This window comes from Oncorhynchus nerka, unplaced genomic scaffold, assembly GCF_034236695.1.
Source record: "Oncorhynchus nerka isolate Pitt River unplaced genomic scaffold, Oner_Uvic_2.0 unplaced_scaffold_727, whole genome shotgun sequence".
NCBI lineage: Eukaryota > Metazoa > Chordata > Actinopteri > Salmoniformes > Salmonidae > Oncorhynchus > Oncorhynchus nerka.
In genome coordinates this window covers 241068-264568 of record NW_027040463.1, presented here as the reverse complement: position 1 = coordinate 264568, position 23501 = coordinate 241068, and the positions used below count along the sequence as shown (strand labels likewise).

The 23501-nt window shown below is 43.9% G+C and overlaps 1 protein-coding gene across 1 annotated transcript in view; it reads left to right on the top strand.

Annotated features, from left to right (window-relative positions):
- The window catches only part of LOC115118500 (probable E3 ubiquitin-protein ligase HERC1), a 61945-nt gene that overhangs the window by 29252 nt on the left and 9192 nt on the right, over nt 1-23501 (top strand). The window contains exons 8-15 of the mRNA XM_065016944.1: nt 3666-3809; nt 6113-6240; nt 9448-9592; nt 12461-12632; nt 14412-14546; nt 19080-19245; nt 21786-21911; nt 22870-23079. Coding sequence (XP_064873016.1) covers nt 3666-3809; nt 6113-6240; nt 9448-9592; nt 12461-12632; nt 14412-14546; nt 19080-19245; nt 21786-21911; nt 22870-23079 — 1226 coding nt within the window. The remainder of the gene's footprint in view (nt 1-3665; nt 3810-6112; nt 6241-9447; nt 9593-12460; nt 12633-14411; nt 14547-19079; nt 19246-21785; nt 21912-22869; nt 23080-23501) is intronic.

The following is a 23501-nucleotide window of genomic DNA, read 5'->3' as shown; positions in this document are numbered from 1 at the left end:
TAACACTGAACATTATCAGCACTCTGAACATTATCAGCACTCTGAACATTATTAACACTGAACATTATTAACACTGAACATTATCAGCACCCTGAACATTATTACCTCTGAACATTATTAACACTAAACATTATCAGCACTCTGAACATTATTAACACTAAACATTATTAACACTGAACATTATTAACACTGAACATTAACACTGAACATTATTAACACTGAACATTATCAGCACTCTGAACATTATCAGCACTCTGAACATTATTACCTCTGAACATTATTAACACTGAACATTATTACCTCTGAACATTATCAGCACTCTGAACATTATTAACACTAAACATTATCAGCACTCTGAACATTATTAACACTAAACATTATCAGCACTCTGAACATTATTAACACTAAACATTATCAGCACTCTGAACATTATTAACACTGAACATTATTAACACTGAACATTATCAGCACTCTGAACATTATTACCTCTGAACATTATTAACACTAAACATTATCAGCACTCTGAACATTATTAACTCTGAACATTATCAGCACTCTGAACATTATTAACACTGAACATTATTAACACTGAACATTATCAGCACCCTGAACATTATTACCTCTGAACATTATTAACACTAAACATTATCAGCACTCATTATTACCTCTGAACATTATTAACACTAAACATTATTAACACTGAACATTATCAGCACTCTGAACATTATTACCTCTGAACATTATTAACACTGAACATTATCAGCACCCTGAACATTATTACCTCTGAACATTATTAACACTAAACATTATCAGCACTCTGAACATTATTAACACTAAACATTATTAACACTGAACATTATTACCTCTGAACATTATCAGCACTCTGAACATTATTAACACTAAACATTATCAGCACTCTGAACATTATTAACACTAAACATTATCAGCACTCTGAACATTATTACCTCTGAACATTATTAACACGGAACATTATCAGCACCCTGAACATTATTAACACTAAACATTATCAGCACTCTGAACATTATTAACACTAAACATTATTAACACTAAACATTATTAACACTGAACATTATCAGCACTCTGAACATTATTAACACTAAACATTATTAACACTAAACATTATTAACACTGAACATTATCAGCACTCTGAACATTATTAACACTGAACATTATTAACACTGAACATTATTAACACTGAACATTATTACCTCTGAACATTATCAGCACTCTGAACATTATTACACGGAACATTATCAGCACTCTGAACATTATTAACACTGAACATTATTAACACTAAACATTATTAACACTAAACATTATCAGCACCCTGAACATTATTAACACTGAACATTATTAACACTGAACATTATTAACTCTGAACATTATTAACACTGAACATTATTAACACTGAACATTATCAGCACCCTGAACATGATTAACTCTGAACATTATCAGCACTCTGAACATTATTACCTCTGAACATTATTAACACTAAACATTATCAGCACTCTGAACATTATTTCTCTACTGTCTGGTTGATAATATATTTCTCCACTGTCTGGTTGATGATATATATCTCTACTGTCTGGTTGATAATATATTTCTCCACTGTCTGGTTGATATGTTGATAATATATTTCTCCACTGTCTGGTTGATAATATATTTCTCCACTGTCTGGTTGATAATATATTTCTCCACTGTCTGGTTGATATGTTGATAATATATTTCTCCACTGTCTGGTTGATAATATATTTCTCTACTGTCTGGTGGATAATATATTTCTCCACTGTCTGGTTGATAATATATTTCTCCACTGTCTGGTTGATATGTTGATAATATATTTCTCCACTGTCTGGTTGGTATGTTGATAATATATTTCTCCGCTGTCTGGTTGATATGTTGATAATATATTTCTCCACTGTCTGGTTGGTATGTTGATAATATATTTCTCCGCTGTCTGGTTGATAATATATTTCTCTGCTGTCTGGTTGATATGTTGATAATATATATCTCCGCTGTCTGGTTGATAATATATTTCTCTGCTGTCTGGTTGATATGTTGATAATATATATCTCCACTGTCTGGTTGATAATATATTTCTCTACTGTCTGGTTGATAATGTATTTCTCTGCTGTCTGGTTGATAATATATTTCTCCCCTGTCTGGTTGATAATATATTTCTCTGCTGTCTGGTTGATAATATATTTCTCTGCTGTCTGGTTGATATGTTGATAATATATTTCTCCACTGTCTGGTTGGTATGTTGATAATATATTTCTCTGCTGTCTGGTTGATAATATATTTCTCTGCTGTCTGGTTGATATGTTGATAATATATATCTCCGCTGTCTGGTTGATAATATATTTCTCTGCTGTCTGGTTGATAATATATTTCTCTACTGTCTGGTTGATAATATATTTCTCTGCTGTCTGGTTGATATGTTGATAATATATTTCTCTACTGTCTGGTTGATATGTTGATAATATATTTCTCTGCTGTCTGGTTGATAATATATTTCTCTACTGTCTGGTTGATATGTTGATAATATATTTCTCCACTGTCTGGTTGATAATATATTTCTCCACTGTCTGGTTGATAATATATTTCTCTGCTGTCTGGTTGATAATATATTTCTCTGCTGTCTGGTTGATAATATATTTCTCTACTGTCTGGTTGATAATATATTTCTCTACTGTCTGGTTGATATGTTGATAATATATTTCTCTACTGTCTGGTTGATAATATATTTCTCCACTGTCTGGTTGGTATGTTGATAATATATTTCTCTACTGTCTGGTTGATATGTTGATAATATATTTCTCTACTGTCTGGTTGATATGTTGATGATATATCTCTCTACTGTCTGGTTGATAATATATTTCTCCACTGTCTGGTTGATAATATATTTCTCTACTGTCTGGTTGATATGTTGATGATATATTTCTCTACTGTCTGGTTGATAATATATATCTCCACTGTCTGGTTGATAATATATTTCTCCACTGTCTGGTTGATAATATATTTCTCTACTGTCTGGTTGATATGTTGATAATATATTTCTCCACTGTCTGGTTGATAATATATTTCTCTACTGTCTGGTTGATATGTTGATAATATATATCTCCGCTGTCTGGTTGATAATATATATCTCCACTGTCTGGTTGATAATATATTTCTCTGCTGTCTGGTTGATATGTTGATAATATATATCTCTGCTGTCTGGTTGATAATATATATCTCCACTGTCTGGTTGATAATATATTTCTCTGCTGTCTGGTTGATAATATATTTCTCCACTGTCTGGTTGATATGTTGATAATATATTTCTCCACTGTCTGGTTGATAATATATATCTCCACTGTCTGGTTGATAATATATTTCTCCACTGTCTGGTTGATATGTTGATAATATATTTCTCCACTGTCTGGTTGATAATATATTTCTCTACTGTCTGGTTGATAATATATTTCTCTACTGTCTGGTTGATATGTTGATAATATATTTCTCTGCTGTCTGGTTGATAATATATTTCTCTGCTGTCTGGTTGATAATATATTTCTCCACTGTCTGGTTGATATGTTGATAATATATATCTCCCCCGTCTGGTGTCTTGACATATCTCTCCTCTGTGTTTTGGTGTGCAGGTCACGGAGACAGCAACAGCAGAAACATTCCTACTCTGGTCAAAGACATCAGCAACGTAGGAGAGGTGTCTTGTGGGAGTTCTCACACCATAGCTTTGTCAAAAGATGGCCGCACCGTGTGGTCCTTCGGAGGGGGAGACAACGGTGGGTGAAGTCTCAGGACGCGAGGCTGGAATCCATCGGGGGCTTTTATATCAGCGTCATCATGTGGAAACTATCACTAGATCTCTAAATGTCCACATATATATGGAAATATAAAAGTCAATATATAAATCAATAAATATAGTTTATTGTGTAATTCTATCTTCATATTGAAGAATGGGTTTTTACATATACGATTGGCAATATATCTCTAAATGTAGACATATATATGGAAATATAAAAGTCAATATATAAATCAATAAATATAGTTTATTGTGTAATTCTATCTTCATATTACATTTACATTCAAGTCATTTAGCAGACGCTCTTATCCAGAGCGACTTACAAATTGGTGCGTTCACCTTAAGACATCCAGTGGAACAGCCACTTTACAATAGTGCATCTAAATCTTTTTTAAGGGGGGTGAGAAGGATTACTTTATCCTATCCTAGGTATTCCTGAAAGAGGTGGGGTTTCAGGTGTCTCCGGAAGGTGGTGATTGACTCCGCTGTCCTGGCGTCGTGAGGGAGTTTGTTCCACCACCAGAGCAGCGAACAGTTTTGACTGGGCTGCGCGGGAACTGTACTTCCTCAGTGGTAGGGAGGCGAGCAGGCCAGAGGTGGATGAACGCAGTGCCCTTGTTTGGGTGTAGGGCCTGATCAGAGCCTGGAGGTACTGAGGTGCCGTTCCCCTCACAGCTCCGTAGGCAAGCACCATGGTCTTGTAGCGGATGCGAGCTTCAACTGGAAGCCAGTGGAGAGAGCGGAGGAGCGGGGTGACGTGAGAGAACTTGGGAAGGTTGAACACCAGACGGGCTGCGGCGTTCTGGATGAGTTGTAGGGGTTTAATGGCACAGGCAGGGAGCCCAGCCAACAGCGAGTTGCAGTAATCCAGACGGGAGATGACAAGTGCCTGGATTAGGACCTGCGCCGCTTCCTGTGTGAGGCAGGGTCGTACTCTGCGGATGTTGTAGAGCATGAACCTACAAGAACGGGCCACCGCCTTGATGTTAGTTGAGAACGACAGGGTGTTGTCCAGGATCACGCCAAGGTTCTTAGCGCTCTGGGAGGAGGACACAATGGAGTTGTCAACCGTGATGGCGAGATCATGGAACGGGCAGTCCTTCCCGGGAGGAAGAGCAGCTCCGTCTTGCCGAGGTTCAGCTTGAGGTGGTGATCCGTCATCCACACTGATATGTCTGCCAGACATGCAGAGATGCGATTAGCCACCTGGTCATCAGAAGGGGAAAGGAGAAGATTAATTGTGTGTCGTCTGCATAGCAATGATAGGAGAGACCATGTGAGGTTATGACAGAGCCAAGTGACTTGGTGTATAGCGAGAATAGGAGAGGGCCTAGAACAGAGCCCTGGGGGACGCCAGTGGTGAGAGCGCGTGGTGAGGAGACAGATTCTCGCCACGCCACCTGGTAGGAGCGACCTGTCAGGTAGGACGCAATCCAGCGTGGGCCGCGCCGGAGATGCCCAACTCGGAGAGGGTGGAGAGGAGGATCTGATGGTTCACAGTATCGAAGGCAGCCGATAGGTCTAGAAGGATGAGAGCAGAGGAGAGAGTTAGCTTTAGCAGTGCGGAGGGCCTCCGTGATACAGAGAAGAGCAGTCTCAGTTGAATGACTAGTCTTGAAACCTGACTGATTTGGATCAAGAAGGTCATTCTGAGAGAGATAGCGGAGAGCTGGCCAAGGACGGCACGTTCAAGAGTTTTGGAGAGAAAAGAAAGAAGGGATACTGGTCTGTAGTTGTTGACATCGGAGGGATCGAGTGTAGGTTTTTTCAGAAGGGGTGCAACTCTCGCTCTCTTGAAGACAGAAGGGACGTAGCCAGCGGTCAGGGATGAGTTGATGAGCGAGGTGAGGTAAGGGAGAAGGTCTCCGGAAATGGTCTGGAGAAGAGAGGAGGGAATAGGGTCAAGCGGGCAGGTTGTTGGGCGGCCGGCCGTCACAAGACGCGAGATTTCATCTGGAGAGAGAGGGGAGAAAGAGGTCAGAGCACAGGGTAGGGCAGTGTGAGCAGAACCAGCGGTGTCGTTTGACTTAGCAAACGAGGATCGGATGTCGTCGACCTTCTTTTCAAAATATTGAATAATGGGTTTTACATAAACGATACGATTGGCAATATATCTATAAATGTCGACATATATATGGAAATATAAAAGTCAATATATAAATCAATGAATAGAATTACACAATACACTATATCTTCATATTGAAGAATGGGTTTTTACCTAAATAATATGATTGGCAATATGTCTCTAAATGTGTCTAAATGTGTCATTTGTCTATCCTGCAGGGAAACTGGGGCATGGAGATACAAACCGTGTCTATAAACCCAAAGTAGTGGAGGCCTTGCAGGGGATGTTCATAAGGAAAGTGTGTGCTGGAAGCCAGTCCTCCCTGGCCCTGACCTCCACTGGACAGGTACGACTGACTGTTTTACTGACTGTTTTACCCTTTAGAAACGGGAGGGAGGAATCTGGAACATCTGGACCTGTCCCTGGGCAGAGCGGTCCATGCCAGGCTGTGTGTTCTACATGCTATATTTCTATACTGACATGTCCCTGGGCAGAGTGGTCCATGCCAGGCTGTGTGTTCTACATGCTAAATTTCTATACTGACCTGTCCCTGAGGCATCATGTCTCTTCTACATGCTATATTTCTATACTAACCTGTCCCTGGGCAGAGCGGTTCATGCCAGGCTGTGTGTTCTAGATGCTATATTTCTACACTGACATGTCCCTGGGCATCATGTCTCTTCTACATGCTATAACTTCACTTGTCTCTTGTAAAATAGTTTTTTTTTTTTACTTCAAGGGAGGGATGGTATCCTGGTTAAATACAAGTTAAATGAAGTGTATTGCACAGGGACATGGGTCACAACAACAACGACAGACGATGCCTTTGGGGATAGAAAACACTGGCTGCGGCTTGGGTTTGATCTTGGAATTCTGCTAGTCAACGATTCAAGGAATTCTTTCATTTGTGAATGAACAGAAGACTGTTTTGTTGATATAATCTCTCCCTGGTTGTGTGGAGTGTTGCTGTTTTCACTTAACACTATATTATATGTCCTGTAGCAATGATCTCTGGTACTCTTGAGTCTGGTCATAGTAAGAAAGAGACACAACTCCTGTTATTCACATTGTGTTGCTCATTGTGTTACTGTTAATAACCAGGATGTTAAAATAAGTATTTATCACAAAACAGTTCCCTTTAGTCCAACTGACAATACTATCAAAGATCTTTACAACTTAACCAAGATAGACCACAGCCTGTCGTTTCCAATGGGAACAAACGAGTCATAGGAGGCAGAACAAGCAAGGAGGTGGGCAGAGCCAATCACGAGATAGGGAGATTCTATTGGCTCATTCTAGCATGCATCTGCATAATTATTTACCTTTAGTGAACACCTCCCTGCCTTTCAGTCCTTCTACACAACGCAATAAAAAAAAATGTTTTAAATTAAAAGGGTAAAGTCTACAAAACTTATTAGTCCACTCTGTTAATAACAGATTTTAGGTTTTGGAACAGAACTGTTTAATCGATGAGAAAATTAGCAGAATGTCTGCCAAAATCCATGTTGTTCCATGTTCTCCCACTGCTAGCCAGTGGTCTTCCTGTCACTACCATAGTGAGTGGAAACGCCAAGCAGCTGCTTCACATTTATACAGGCAGTGAAATATCTGTCTCGTTGTTCTATCGATACTGTCTGCAAGTAACTTCCTGTCGCGATGTCTTTATATATGACCTGGTTCCAGGTATATTTGACATGGCAATAACCATAGGAGTTGGCAAGACCGTATAAACAGATCGGGGACCAGGCTCCTTTCAATATGCAAACCCTTTAATCCTGACTGGTTCTAGTGACTGGTTCTATGTCCTGTGTTCTAGTGACTGGTTCTATATACTGTGTTGTAGTAACTGGTCCTGTGTTCTAGTGACTGGTTCTATGCCCTGTGTTCTAGTGACTGGTTCTAGTAACTGGTCCTGTGTTGTAGTAACTGGTCCTGTGTTCTAGTAACTGGTCCTGTGTTGTCCTGTGTTGTAGTATCTGGTCCTGTGTTGTAGTAACTGGTCCTGTGTTGTAGTAACTGGTCCTGTGTTGTAGTATCTGGTCCTGTGTTGTAGTAACTGGTCCTGTGTTGTCCTGTGTTGTAGTAACTGGTCCTGTGTTGTAGTAACTGGTCCTGTGTTGTAGTAACTGGTCCTGTGTTGTCCTGTGTTGTAGTAACTGGTCCTGTGTTGTAGTAACTGGTCCTGTGTTGTCCTGTGTTGTAGTAACTGGTCCTGTGTTGTCCTGTGTTGTAGTATCTGGTCCTGTGTTGTAGTAACTGGTCCTGTGTTGTCCTGTGTTGTAGTAACTGGTCCTGTGTTGTAGTAACTGGTCCTGTGTTGTAGTAACTGGTCCTGTGTTGTCCTGTGTTGTAGTAACTGGTCCTGTGTTGTAGTAACTTGTCCTGTGTTGTAGTAACTGGTCCTGTGTTCCAGGTGTATGCCTGGGGCTGTGGGGCCTGTGTTGTAGTAACTTGTCCTGTGTTCCAGGTGTATGCCTGGGGCTGCGGGGCCTGTGTTGTAGTAACTTGTCCTGTGTTCCAGGTGTATGCCTGGGGCTGCGGGGCATGTGTTGTAGTAACTGGTCCTGTGTTGTCCTGTGTTGTAGTAACTGGTCCTGTGTTCCAGGTGTATGCCTGGGGCTGCGGGGCCTGTGTTGTAGTAACTTGTCCTGTGTTCCAGGTGTATGCCTGGGGCTGCGGGGCCTGTGTTGTAGTAACTTGTCCTGTGTTCCAGGTGTATGCCTGGGGCTGCGGGGCCTGTGTTGTAGTAACTTGTCCTGTGTTCCAGGTGTATGCCTGGGGCTGCGGGGCCTGTGTTGTAGTAACTTGTCCTGTGTTCCAGGTGTATGCCTGGGGCTGCGGGGCCTGTGTTGTAGTAACTTGTCCTGTGTTCCAGGTGTATGCCTGGGGCTGTGGGGCCTGTGTTGTAGTAACTTGTCCTGTGTTCCAGGTGTATGCCTGGGGCTGCGGGGCCTGTGTTGTAGTAACTTGTCCTGTCTTCCAGGTGTATGCCTGGGGCTGCGGGGCCTGTGTTGTAGTAACTTGTCCTGTGTTCCAGGTGTATGCCTGGGGCTGCGGGGCCTGTGTTGTAGTAACTTGTCCTGTGTTCCAGGTGTATGCCTGGGGCTGCGGGGCCTGTGTTGTAGTAACTTGTCCTGTGTTCCAGGTGTATGCCTGGGGCTGCGGGGCCTGTGTTGTAGTAACTTGTCCTGTGTTCCAGGTGTATGCCTGGGGCTGCGGGGCCTGTGTTGTAGTAACTTGTCCTGTGTTCCAGGTGTATGCCTGGGGCTGTGGGGCCTGTGTTGTAGTAACTGGTCCTGTGTTGTCCTGTGTTCCAGGTGTATGCCTGGGGCTGCGGGGCCTGTGTTGTAGTAACTGGTCCTGTGTTGTCCTGTGTTCCAGGTGTATGCCTGGGGCTGCGGGGCCTGTGTTGTAGTAACTGGTCCTGTGTTGTCCTGTGTTCCAGGTGTATGCCTGGGGCTGCGGGGCCTGTGTTGTAGTAACTTGTCCTGTGTTCCAGGTGTATGCCTGGGGCTGCGGGGCCTGTGTTGTAGTAACTTGTCCTGTGTTCCAGGTGTATGCCTGGGGCTGCGGGGCCTGCCTGGGCTGTGGCTCCTCTGAAGCCACAGCACTGAGACCCAAACTGATTGAGGAGTTGACAGCGACCAGGGTGGTCGACCTCGCCATAGGAGACAGCCACTGTCTAGCTCTCTCACACGGTAACACAACCCTTTAAAAAGAAAAATATGATTATTTTAAATATATGATGTAAGTATTTTGCGTTTTTATTGGTTAGAGCGAGACAGAGGTAGAAGGTAGTAGAGAGAGTGCTGAAAGAGAGAGACAGAGGTAGAAGGTAGTAGAGAGAGTGCTGAAAGAGAGAGACAGAGGTAGAAGGTAGTAGAGAGAGTGCTGAAAGAGAGAGACAGAGGTAGAAGGTAGTAGAGAGAGTGCTGAAGGTAGAGAGAGACAGAGGTAGAAGGTAGTAGAGAGAGTGCTGAAAGAGAGAGACAGAGGTAGAAGGTAGTAGAGAGAGTGCTGAAAGAGAGAGACAGAGGTAGAAGGTAGTAGAGAGAGTGCTGAAAGAGAGAGACAGAGGTAGAAGGTAGTAGAGAGAGTGCTGAAAGAGAGAGACAGAGGTAGAAGGTAGTAGAGAGAGTGCTGAAAGAGAGAGACAGAGGTAGAAGGTAGTAGAGAGAGTGCTGAAAGAGAGAGACAGAGGTAGAAGGTAGTAGAGAGAGTGCTGAAAGAGAGAGACAGAGGTAGAAGGTAGTAGAGACAGAGTGCTGAAAGAGAGAGACAGAGGTAGAAGGTAGTAGAGAGTGCTGAAAGAGAGAGACAGAGGTAGAAGGTTGAGAGACAGAGGTAGAAGGTAGTAGAGAGAGTGCTGAAAGAGAGAGACAGAGGTAGATTGGAGGTAGTAGAGAGAGACAGGAAAGGATGCTGAAAGACAGAGAGACAGGAAAGGATTTGTCCAGTTTATTGGAGACAGAGAGACACTTTAGACCACCCCAGGCAATATAAGATTATTTATTAAGGATTTGTCCAGTTTATTGGACAGAGACAGAGAGAGAAAGGATTTGTCCAGTTTATTGAAGAGAGATTTGTCCAGTTTATTGGACAGACAGAGAGACAGGAAAGGATTTGTCCAGTTTATTGGACAGACAGAGAGACAGGAAAGGATTTGTCCAGTTTATTGGACAGACAGAGAGGAAAGGATTTGTCCAGTTTATTGGACAGAGGATTTGTCCAGTTTATTGGACAGAGACAGAGAGAGAGGAAAGGATTTGTCCAGTTTATTGGACAGAGACAGGAAAGGATTTGTCCAGTTTATTGGACAGAGACAGAGAGTTTATTGGACAGGAAAAGATTTGTCCAGTTTATTGGACAGAGACAGAGAGAAAGGATTTGTCCAGTTTAGGAAATGATTTGGACAGACAGAGAGACAGGAAATGATTTGTCCAGTTTATTGGACAGAGACAGAAAGACAGGAAATGATTTGTCCAGTTTATTGGACAGAGACAGAAAGACAGGAAAGGATTTGTCCAGTTTATTGGACAGAGACAGAGAGACAGGAAAGGATTTGTCCAGTTTATTGGACAGACAGAGAGACAGAAAGGATTTGTCCAGGGAAAGGATTTGTCCAGTTTATTGGACAGACAGAGAGACAGGAAAGGATTTGTCCAGTTTATTGGACAGACAGAGAGAGAGGAAAGGATTTGTCCAGTTTATTGGACAGAGACAGAGAGACAGAGATTTGTCCAGTTTATTGGACAGAGACAGAGAGACAGGAAAGGATTTGTCCAGGATTTTGTCAGTTTATTGGACCGAGACAGGAAAGGATTTGTCCAGTTTATTGGACAGACAGAGACAGGAAAAGATTTGTCCAGTTTATTGGACAGAGACAGAAAGGAGAGTTTATTGGACAGAAAAAGGAGATTTGTCCAGTTTATTGGACAGAGACAGAGAGACAGGAAATGATTTGTCCAGTTTATTGGACAGAGACAGAAAGACAGGAAATGATTTGTCCAGTTTATTGGACAGAGACAGAGAGACAGGAAAGGATTTGTCCAGTTTATTGGACAGACAGAGAGACAGGAAAGGATTTGTCCAGTTTATTGGACAGACAGAGAGACAGGAAAGGATTTGTCCAGTTTATTGGACAGACAGAGAGAGAGAGGAAAGGATTTGTCCAGTTTATTGGACAGAGACAGAGAGAGAGGAAAGGATTTGTCCAGTTTATTGGACCGAGACAGGAAAGGATTTGTCCAGTTTATTGGACAGAGACAGAGACAGGAAAAGATTTGTCCAGTTTATTGGACAGAGACAGAGAGACAGGAAATGATTTGTCCAGTTTATTGGACAGAGACAGAAAGACAGGAAATGATTTGTCCAGTTTATTGGACAGAGACAGAGAGACAGGAAATGATTTGTCCAGTTTATTGGACCGAGACAGGAAAGGATTTGTCCAGTTTATTGGACCGAGACAGAGAGACAGGAAAGGATTTGTCCAGTTTATTGGACAGAGACAGAGAGACAGGAAATGATTTGTCCAGTTTATTTGACCGAGACAGAGAGACAGGAAAGGATTTGTCCAGTTTATTGGACCGAGACAGAGAGACAGTAAAGGATTTGTCCAGTTTATTGGACCGAGACAGTGCAGCGAGACAGGACAAACGTCAGCCCAGCCCAGGCAGCAGCAGTAACCACCAGCCCAGCCCACAGTAAAACAAGCAGCCTTTAACCACAAGTTAAACACAGTACCTGGAGAGAGCTAGATGTGGGGTAGTATTGACTTATCCTGCTTCAACTGTTTTACTAGAGATACTCTTGTTTATCTGCAAACTTCAAACAGGATAAGTCATATATGCTCTTGTTTCTGAAAGGGGAGATTCTTATGACCCCATACACATTTCACCAGTTACTAATCTCCACTTCTTCATCTCACTTCTTAGTTTTACTTCTTAATCTCACACCACATTTTAAACCACATCGTAAAATCCACAAAAATGTTCCCCTGATTGGATGATTTAATCAACTTGATGTCTATTTTTCCTCTCATCTCTCTGTCTCTCCTCCACCTATAGACAATGAGGTGTATGCTTGGGGTAACAACTCCATGGGTCAGTGTGGCCAGGGTAACTCTACTGGTCCCATCACCAAGCCGAAGAAGGTGGTTGGTCTGGACGGTGTGGTCATCCAACAGATCTCAGCTGGTACCTCCCACAGCCTGGCATGGACCGCTCTGCCCAGGGACAGGTTGGTCCTGCTACCGGAACGCATAGAAATATAGCATGTAGAAGAGACACGGTGCCCAGGGACAGGTCAGTATAGAAATATAGCATTTAGAAGAGACACGATGCCCAGGGACAGGTCAGTATAGAAATATAGCATTTAGAAGAGACACGATGCCCAGGGACAGGTCAGTATAGAAATATAGCATTTAGAAGAGACACGATGCCCAGGGACAGGTCAGTATAGAAATATAGCATTTAGAAGAGACACGATGCCCAGGGACAGGTCAGTATAGAAATATAGCATTTAGAAGAGACACGATGCCCAGGGACAGGCCAGTATAGAAATATAGCATTTAGAAGAGACATGATGCCCAGGGACAGGTACGTATAGAAATATAGCATTTAGAAGAGACATGATGCCCAGGGACAGGCCAGTATAGAAATATAGTGTTTAGAAGAGACACGATGCCCAGGGACAGGTACGTATAGAAATATAGCATGTAGAAGAGACAGGATGCCCAGGGACAGGTCAGTATAGAAATATAGCATGGTGAACACACAGCCTGGCATGGACCACTCTGCCCAGGGACAGGTACAGAACCATGGTCTTCTGAGGTCTGCCCCCATCCCAGTCCCCCATCCCAGTCCGACCCCTCATCCCAGTCTCCGACCCCCTCATCCCAGTCCCAACCCCCCAACCCAGTCCCAACCCCCATCCCAGTCCCAACCCCCATTCCAGTCCCAACCCCCATTCCAGGCCCCCCATCCCAGTCCCATCTCTATCCATGGTGCTTCTATGTGGAATGCTGAGTCTGCTGCACCACAACCCTGGACTTCATACCTCCAGGGGGTTAGTGGGGACTGTTCCTACTGTACACACACACACACACACACACACACACACACTGTTCACACACACACTGTTCACACACACACACACACACACACACACACACACACACACACACACACACACACACTGTTCACACACACACACACACACAGACATTGGTCTACAGACAGGTGGTAGCGTGGCACAGACCCTATGAGGTGATAATATCGTTGTGTTTTAATTGGTCTACAGACAGGTGGTAGCGTGGCACAGACCCTATGAGGTGATAATATATCGTTGTGTTTTAATTGGTCTACAGACAGGTGGTAGCGTGGCACAGACCCTATGAGGTGATAATATATCGTTGTGTTTTAATTGGTCTACAGACAGGTGGTAGCGTGGCACAGACCCTATGAGGTGATAATATCGTTGTGTTTTAATTGGTCTACAGACAGGTGGTAGCGTGGCACAGACCCTATGAGGTGATAATATCGTTGTGTTTTAATTGGTCTACAGACAGGTGGTAGCGTGGCACAGACCCTATGAGGTGATAATATCGTTGTGTTTTAATTGGTCTACAAACAGGTGGTAGCGTGGCACAGACCCTATGAGGTGATAATATCGTTGTGTTTTAATTGGTCTACAGACAGGTGGCACAGACCCTATGAGGTGATAATATATCGTTGTGTTTTAATTGGTCTACAGACAGGTGGTAGCGTGGCACAGACCCTATGAGGTGATAATATATCGTTGTGTTTTAATTGGTCTACAGACAGGTGGTAGCGTGGCACAGACCCTATGAGGTGATAATATATCGTTGTGTTTTAATTGGTCTACAGACAGGTGGTAGCGTGGCACAGACCCTATGAGGTGATAATATCGTTGTGTTTTAATTGGTCTACAGACAGGTGGTAGCGTGGCACAGACCCTATGAGGTGATAATATCGTTGTGTTTTAATTGGTCTACAGACAGGTGGTAGCGTGGCACAGACCCTACTGTGTGGACCTGGAAGAAAGCACCTTCTCTCACCTGCGTTCCTTCCTAGAGCGCTACTGTGACGGCATCAACAGCGAGGTGCCACCCCTCCCCTTCCCCTCTTCCAGGTAGGTACTGGTACTGCAGGCACCCCTCCCCTTCCCCTCTTCCAGGTAGGTACTGGTACTGCAGGCACCCCTCCCCTTCCCCTCCTCCAGGTAGGTACTGGTACTGCAGGCACCCCTACAGGGAACCCTACAGAGAGCTCACTGTAAAGATGGGAATGAAATCGTTGGAACCGTGTCATGGATACAATGTGTTTACTGGGGTTCCATTCATTCTAAACATTCTGATGAGACCGTCCTGAAGACAGGAATGAAATGGTTGGAACCCTGTCCAGCTCATGGATACAATGTGTTTAGTGGGGTTCCATTCATTCTAAACATTCTGATGAGACCGTCCTGAAGACAGGAATGAAATGGTTGGAACCCTGTCCAGCTCATGGATACAATGTGTTTACTGGGGTTCCATTCATTCTAAACATTCTGATGAGACCGTCCTGAAGACAGGAATGAAATGGTTGGAACCCTGTCCAGCTCATGGATACAATGTGTTTACTGGGGTTCCATTCATTCTAAACATTCTGATGAGACCGTCCTGAAGACAGGAATGAAATGGTTGGAACCCTGTCCAGCTCATGGATACAATGTGTTTACTGGGGTTCCATTCATTCTAAACATTCTGATGAGACCGTCCTGAAGACAGGAATGAAATGGTTGGAACCCTGTCCAGCTCATGGATACAATGTGTTTACTGGGGTTCCATTCATTCTAAACATTCTGATGAGACAGTCCTGAAGACAGGAATGAAATGGTTGGAACCCTGTCCAGCTCATGGATACAATGTGTTTAGTGGGGTTCCATTCATTCTAAACATTCTGATGAGACCGTCCTGAAGACAGGAATGAAATGGTTGGAACCCTGTCCAGCTCATGGATACAATGTGTTTACTGGGGTTCCATTCATTCTAAACATTCTGATGAGACCGTCCTGAAGACAGGAATGAAATGGTTGGAACCCTGTCCAGCTCATGGATACAATGTGTTTAGTGGGGTTCCATTCATTCTAAACATTCTGATGAGAACGTCCTGAAGACAGGAATGAAATGGTTGGAACCCTGTCCAGCTCATGGATACAATGTGTTTAGTGGGGTTCCATTCATTCTAAACATTCTGATGAGACCGTCCTGAAGACAGGAATGAAATGGTTGGAACCCTGTCCAGCTCATGGATACAATGTGTTTACTGGGGTTCCATTCATTCTAAACATTCTGATGAGACCGTCCTGAAGACAGGAATGAAATGGTTGGAACCCTGTCCAGCTCATGGATACAATGTGTTTAGTGGGGTTCCATTCATTCTAAACATTCTGATGAGACCGCCCTGAAGACAGGAATGAAATGGTTGGAACCCTGTCCAGCTCATGGATACAATGTGTTTAGTGGGGTTCCATTCATTCTAAACATTCTGATGAGACCGTCCTGAAGACAGGAATGAAATGGTTGGAACCCTGTCCAGCTCATGGATACAATGTGTTTAGTGGGGTTCCATTCATTCTAAACATTCTGATGAGACAGTCCTGAAGACAGGAATGAAATGGTTGGAACCCTGTCCAGCTCATGGATACAATGTGTTTACTGGGGTTCCATTCATTCTAAACATTCTGATGAGACCGTCCTGAAGACAGGAATGAAATGGTTGGAACCCTGTCCAGCTCATGGATACAATGTGTTTAGTGGGGTTCCATTCATTCTAAACATTCTGATGAGACCGTCCTGAAGACAGGAATGAAATGGTTGGAACCCTGTCCAGCTCATGGATACAATGTGTTTACTGGGGTTCCATTCATTCTAAACATTCTGATGAGACCGTCCTGAAGACAGGAATGAAATGGTTGGAACCCTGTCCAGCTCATGGATACAATGTGTTTAGTGGGGTTCCATTCATTCTAAACATTCTGATGAGACCGTCCTGAAGACAGGAATGAAATGGTTGGAACCCTGTCCAGCTCATGGATACAATGTGTTTACTGGGGTTCCATTCATTCTAAACATTCTGATGAGACCGTCCTGAAGACAGGAATGAAATGGTTGGAACCCTGTCCAGCTCATGGATACAATGTGTTTACTGGGGTTCCATTCATTCTAAACATTCTGATGAAACCGTCCTGAAGACAGGAATGAAATGGTTGGAACCCTGTCCAGCTCATGGATACAATGTGTTTACTGGGGTTCCATTCATTCTAAACATTCTGATGAGACCGTCCTGAAGACAGGAATGAAATGGTTGGAACCCTGTCCAGCTCATGGATACAATGTGTTTAGTGGGGTTCCATTCATTCTAAACATTCTGATGAGACCGTCCTGAAGACAGGAATGAAATGGTTGGAACCCTGTCCAGCTCATGGATACAATGTGTTTACTGGGGTTCCATTCATTCTAAACATTCTGATGAGACTGTCCTGAAGACAGGAATGAAATGGTTGGAACCCTGTCCAGCTCATGGATACAATGTGTTTACTGGGGTTCCATTCATTCTAAACATTCTGATGAGACCGTCCTGAAGACAGGAATGAAATGGTTGGAACCCTGTCCAGCTCATGGATACAATGTGTTTACTGGGGTTCCATTCATTCTAAACATTCTGATGAGACCGTCCTGAAGACAGGAATGAAATGGTTGGAACCCTGTCCAGCTCATGGATACAATGTGTTTACTGGGGTTCCATTCATTCTAAACATTCTGATGAGACAGTCCTGAAGACAGGAATGAAATGGTTGGAACCCTGTCCAGCTCATGGATACAATGTGTTTAGTGGGGTTCCATTCATTCTAAACATTCTGATGAGACCGTCCTGAAGACAGGAATGAAATGGTTGGAACCCTGTCCAGCTCATGGATACAATGTGTTTACTGGGGTTCCATTCATTCTAAACATTCTGATGAGACCGTCCTGAAGACAGGAATGAAATGGTTGGAACCCTGTCCAGCTCATGGATACAATGTGTTTAGTGGGGTTCCATTCATTCTAAACATTCTGATGAGAACGTCCTGAAGACAGGAATGAAATGGTTGGAACCCTGTCCAGCTCATGGATACAATGTGTTTAGTGGGGTTCCATTCATTCTAAACATTCTGATGAGACCGTCCTGAAGACAGGAATGAAATGGTTGGAACCCTGTCCAGCTCATGGATACAATGTGTTTAGTGGGGTTCCATTCATTCTAAACATTCTGATGAGACCGTCCTGAAGACAGGAATGAAATGGTTGGAACCCTGTCCAGCTCATGGATACAATGTGTTTAGTGGGGTTCCATTCATTCTAAACATTCTGATGAGACCGTCCTGAAGACAGGAATGAAATGGTTGGAACCCTGTCCAGCTCATGGATACAATGTGTTTAGTGGGGTTCCATTCATTCTAAACATTCTGATGAGACAGTCCTGAAGACAGGAATGAAATGGTTGGAACCCTGTCCAGCTCATGGATACAATGTGTTTACTGGGGTTCCATTCATTCTAAACATTCTGATGAGACCGTCCTGAAGACAGGAATGAAATGGTTGGAACCCTGTCCAGCTCATGGATACAATGTGTTTAGTGGGGTTCCATTCATTCTAAACATTCTGATGAGACCGTCCTGAAGACAGGAATGAAATGGTTGGAACCCTGTCCAGCTCATGGATACAATGTGTTTAGTGGGGTTCCATTCATTCTAAACATTCTGATGAGACCGTCCTGAAGACAGGAATGAAATGGTTGGAACCCTGTCCAGCTCATGGATACAATGTGTTTACTGGGGTTCCATTCATTCTAAACATTCTGATGAGACCGTCCTGAAGACAGGAATGAAATGGTTGGAACCCTGTCCAGCTCATGGATACAATGTGTTTAGTGGGGTTCCATTCATTCTAAACATTCTGATGAGACCGTCCTGAAGACAGGAATGAAATGGTTGGAACCCTGTCCAGCTCATGGATACAATGTGTTTAGTGGGGTTCCATTCATTCTAAACATTCCGTCCTGAAGACGTGAAATGACAGCAGCCTCCACCACGCTGACTATTCATCTGAGCCATTAACAGTCCCGTAAGACCACGAAAACACAATAAGGTTTGAGTGTATGTAAACTTCTGACCCACTGGGAATGTGATGAAATAAATAAAAGCTGAAATAAATCATTCTCTCTACTTTAATTCTGACATTTCACATTCTTAAAATAAAGTGGTGATTCTACTGACCTTAATCACTGATTTTTTTACTAGGATTAAATGTCAGGAATTGTGAAAAACCGAGTTTAAATGTATTTGGCTGAGGTGTATGTAAACTTCCGACTTCAACTGTACATTCTGTAGCATTTAGCATGTAGCATTCTGTAGCATTTAGCATGTAGCAGCATTTAGCATGTAGCATTCTGTAGCATTTAGCATGTAGCATTCTGTAGCATTTAGCATGTAGCATTCTGTAGCATTTAGCATGTAGCATTCTGTAGCATTTTACTGATGCTACAATCAATGAAAACCGTTACATTGCCTTTCTGCTGGGCTTCGTCTTCTGTCTTATCAAGACAGTATCTCATAACACTCTGACGTACCACTTCATTACAGGGAGCATCACAACTTCCTGAAACTCTGCCTTCGACTGCTGTCCAATCACCTGGCTTTGGCTCTGGCCGGGGGAGTGGCCACCAGTATCCTAGGGCGACAGGCCCGCCCCCTCCGGAACCTTCTCTTCAGACTGATGGATTCCTCTGTTCCTGATGAGATCCAAGAGGTGAACACCGGCTCACACAGTAACCACTAGATCAGCTGTTTCCTTTGAAGGGTGTCTGTTTACAGCCCGAATGTTAACAATATAGATTTAACTATAAACCCTCAAAACACTACATCTCTACTTACCGGACAACATTACCTTTCTGACTAGAGATGACAATATGGACTCTGGATATGTGACGCAACAAGGCACAATCTGTTGACTGACTGGTCTGAACTTGACTATTTGCCAGGTCCCTGACCCGTTGGGGTTTTGTCCCTGAGCCAAACCCAGTGTCGCTGTGTTTTGGTTGTCAGGCTGGGATTGAGATCGATAGTCAAGCTGTTGTCTCCTCTCGTTGTGTGTTTTGGTTGTCAGGCTGGGATTGAGATCGATAGTCAAGCTGTTGTCTCCTCTCGTTGTGTGTTTTGGTTGTCAGGCTGGGATTGAGATCGATAGTCAAGCTGTTGTCTCCTCTCGTTGTGTGTTTTGGTTGTCAGGCTGGGATTGAGATCGATAGTCAAGCTGTTGTCTCTTCTCATTGTGTGTTTTGGTTGTCAGGCTGGGATTGAGATCGATAGTCAAGCTGTTGTCTCTTCTCATTGTGTGTTTTGGTTGTCAGGCTGGGATTGAGATCGATAGTCAAGCTGTTGTCTCTTCTCGTTGTGTGTTTTGGTTGTCAGGCTGGGATTGAGATCGATAGTCAAGCTGTTGTCTCTTCTCATTGTGTGTTTTGGTTGTCAGGCTGGGATTGAGATCGATAGTCAAGCTGTTATCTCCTCTCATTGTGTGTTTTGGTTGTCAGGCTGGGATTGAGATCGATAGTCAAGCTGTTATCTCCTCTCGTTGTGTGTTTTGGTTGTCAGGCTGGGATTGAGATCGATAGTCAAGCTGTTGTCTCCTCTCATTGTGTGTTTTGGTTGTCAGGCTTGGATTGAGATCGATAGTCAAGCTGTTATCTCTTCTCATTGTGTGTTTTGGTTGTCAGGCTGGGATTGAGATCAATAGTCAAGCTGTTGTCTCGTTGTGTGTTTTGGTTGTCAGGCTGGGATTGAGATCGATAGTCAAGCTGTTGTCTCCTCTCATTGTGTGTTTTGGTTGTCAGGCTGGGATTGAGATCGATAGTCAAGCTGTTGTCTCCTCTCATTGTGTGTTTTGGTTGTCAGGCTGGGATTGAGATCGATAGTCAAGCTGTTGTCTCTTCTCATTGTGTGTTTTGGTTGTCAGGCTGGGATTGAGATCGATAGTCAATCTGTTGTCTCTTCTCATTGTGTGTTTTGGTTGTCAGGCTGGGATTGAGATCAATAGTCAAGCTGTTGTCTCGTTGTGTGTTTTGGTTGTCAGGCTGGGATTGAGATCGATAGTCACGCTGTTATCTCCTCTCATTGTGTGGTGCTGTTGTTGTTTATGCCAGACTGTGTTTGAAACACTGTGGGACATCTCTGTGTAACCAGGCTGTGTTGTTGGGCTCTAACACTGTGTCTCTGTGTTGTTGGGCTCTAACACTGTGTTGAGTTGTCAGGCTCTAACACTGTGTCTCTGTGTTGTCAGGCTCTAACACTGTGTCTCTGTGTTGTCAGGCTCTAACACTGTGTTGTCAGGCTCTAACACTGTGTCTCTGTGTTGTCAGGCTCTAACACTGTGTCTCTGTGTTGTCAGGCTCTAACACTGTGTCTCTGTGTTGTCGGGCTCTAACACTGTGTCTCTGTGTTGTCGCTCTAACCCTGTGTCTCTGTGTGGTCAGGCTCTAACACTGTGTCTCTGTGTGGTCAGGCTCTAACACTGTGTCTCTGTGTGGTCAGGCTCTAACACTGTGTCTCTGTGTTGTCAGGCTCTAACACTGTGTCTCTGTGTTGTCAGACTCTAACACTGTGTCTCTGTGTGGTCAGGCTCTAACACTGTGTCTCTGTGTGGTCAGGCTCTAACACTGTGTCTCTGTGTGGTCAGGCTCTAACACTGTGTCTCTGTGTTGTCAGGCTCTAACACTGTGTCTCCGTGTTGTCAGGCTCTAACACTGTGTCTCTGTGTTGTCAGGCTCTAACACTGTGTCTCTGTGTTGTCAGGCTCTAACACTGTGTCTCTGTGTTGTCAGGCTCTAACACGGTGTTGTGTTGTCAGTCTCTAGCACTGTGTCTCTGTGTTGTCAGGCTCTAACACTGTGTCTCTGTGTTGTCAGGCTCTAACCCTGTGTCTCTGTGTTGTCAGTCTCTAGCACTGTGTCTCTGTGTTGTCGGGCTCTAACCCTGTGTCTCTGTGTTGTCAGGCTCTAACACGGTGTCTCTGTGTTGTCAGGCTCTAACACGGTGTTGTGTTGTCAGGCTCTAACCCTGTGTCTCTGTGTTGTCGGGCTCTAACACTGTGTCTCTGTGTTGTCAGGCTCTAACACGGTGTTGTGTTGTCAGGCTCTAACCCTGTGTCTCTGTGTTGTCGGGCTCTAACCCTGTGTCTCTGTGTTGTCGGGCTCTAACCCTGTGTCTCTGTGTTGTCGGGCTCTAACCCTGTGTCTCTGTGTTGTCGGGCTCTAGCACTGTTGTGTTGACCCATCTCCGTGTTTTCTCCAGGCTGTGATTGAGACTCTGTCTGTGGGGGCCACTATGCTGTTACCTCCTCTGAGAGAGAGGATGGAGCTTCTCCACTCCCTGCTGCCCCAGGGACCTGACAGATGGGAGAGTCTGTCTAAAGGACAGGTATAGTACATAGATGTATTGCACGTTGGTCTGAACAACACCATTTACCTGTGACTATATCAATAAGGCCCTAGTTCTATTTAGTCAATAAGGCCCTAGTTCTATTTAGTCAATAAGGCCCTAGTTCTATTTAGTCAATAAGGCCCTAGTTTTATTTAGTCAAAAAGGCCCTAGTTCTATTTAGTCAATAAGGCCCTAGTTCTATTTAAGCAATAAGGCCCGAGGGGGTGTGGTATATGGTCAATATAGCACGGCTATGGGCTGTTCTTAGCCATGACGCAACACGGAGTGCCTGGATACAGCCCTTAGCCGTGGTATATTGACCATATACCACAAACTCCCAAGGTGCCTTAATGCTATTTTATATAACAGGTGGGTCTAATCCTGAATGCTGATTGGTTAAAAGCGCATTCCAGCCGGTGTCTATTCCACAAGTTGCCACCGGATAAATCTATGACGTTAAAAGGTCTATTTACTCTGTTCCATCTGACTCCGCAATACAACGTTTCGTCAGCCCAGCCAGGCAATTTATAAACTTGATCTCCACTATGAAAAGCATCTAGACATTGTCTCACATTTAGTGTTCAAGAGAGGAGATTTGTATAAACCTTTCTGTTTGTCACTCTGATATTTGCAACATTGTTTCAATATTCAACTTGAATCTCCAGCTGTCCCATAGTGATGAAGGGGTCGGGAGTCGGGACGGGACAGACGGGCAGGAAGCTTTTCTCAGCCTGTCAAAATCATGAATCAGCATCATCTTTATGGATTAAAATATACAAAGATATGTCAAAATAAAACGAAGTGCAGGTTTGGGAAAAGCTGCTCCAAACGTTCCCAAGTAAAAATGCTGCCATAGATAGATAGCTGACTTCTGTGTATCTCTCTTCAGCTGCATCCTGTCCCTGCCTCTGACCCCTGACCTCTAACCTCTGACCCTTGACCCTGTGTTTTCCAGAGGATGCAACTGGACATCATTCTGACTTCGCTCCAGGACCACACCCACGTAGCATCCCTCCTGGGGTTCAGCTGTCCCCCCGAGGCCCCCGAGGCCCTGGCCTCCTCCTGCGGCCTGGACCCCTCCTACGGAGCCCCCGGCACCAACCCTGACACACACCTGGCTGAGATCCTAATGAAGACCCTGCTCAGGAACCTGGGCTTCTACACGGTGAGGAGAGAGGCAGCCTAGTTGTTCCAGATCATTCTGTCTTGCAGTGGCTTGCGAAAATATTCACCCTCCTTGGCATTTTTCCTATTTTGTTTCCTTACAACCTGGAATTAAAATAGATTTTTTTGGGGGGGTTTGTATCATTTGATTTACACAACATGCCTACCACTTTGAAAATACTGAATATTTTTTGTGAAACAAACCAGAAATAAGACAAAAAAACAGAAAACTTGAGCGTGCATAACTATTCACCCCCCCAAAGTCGATATTTTGTAGAGCCACCTTTTGCAGCAAGTACAGCTGCAAGTCTCTTAGGGCATGTCTCCATAAGCTTGACACATTTAGCCACTGGGATTTTTGCCCATTCTTCAAGACAAAACTGCTCCAGCTCCTTCAAGTTGGATGGGTTCCGCTGGTGTACA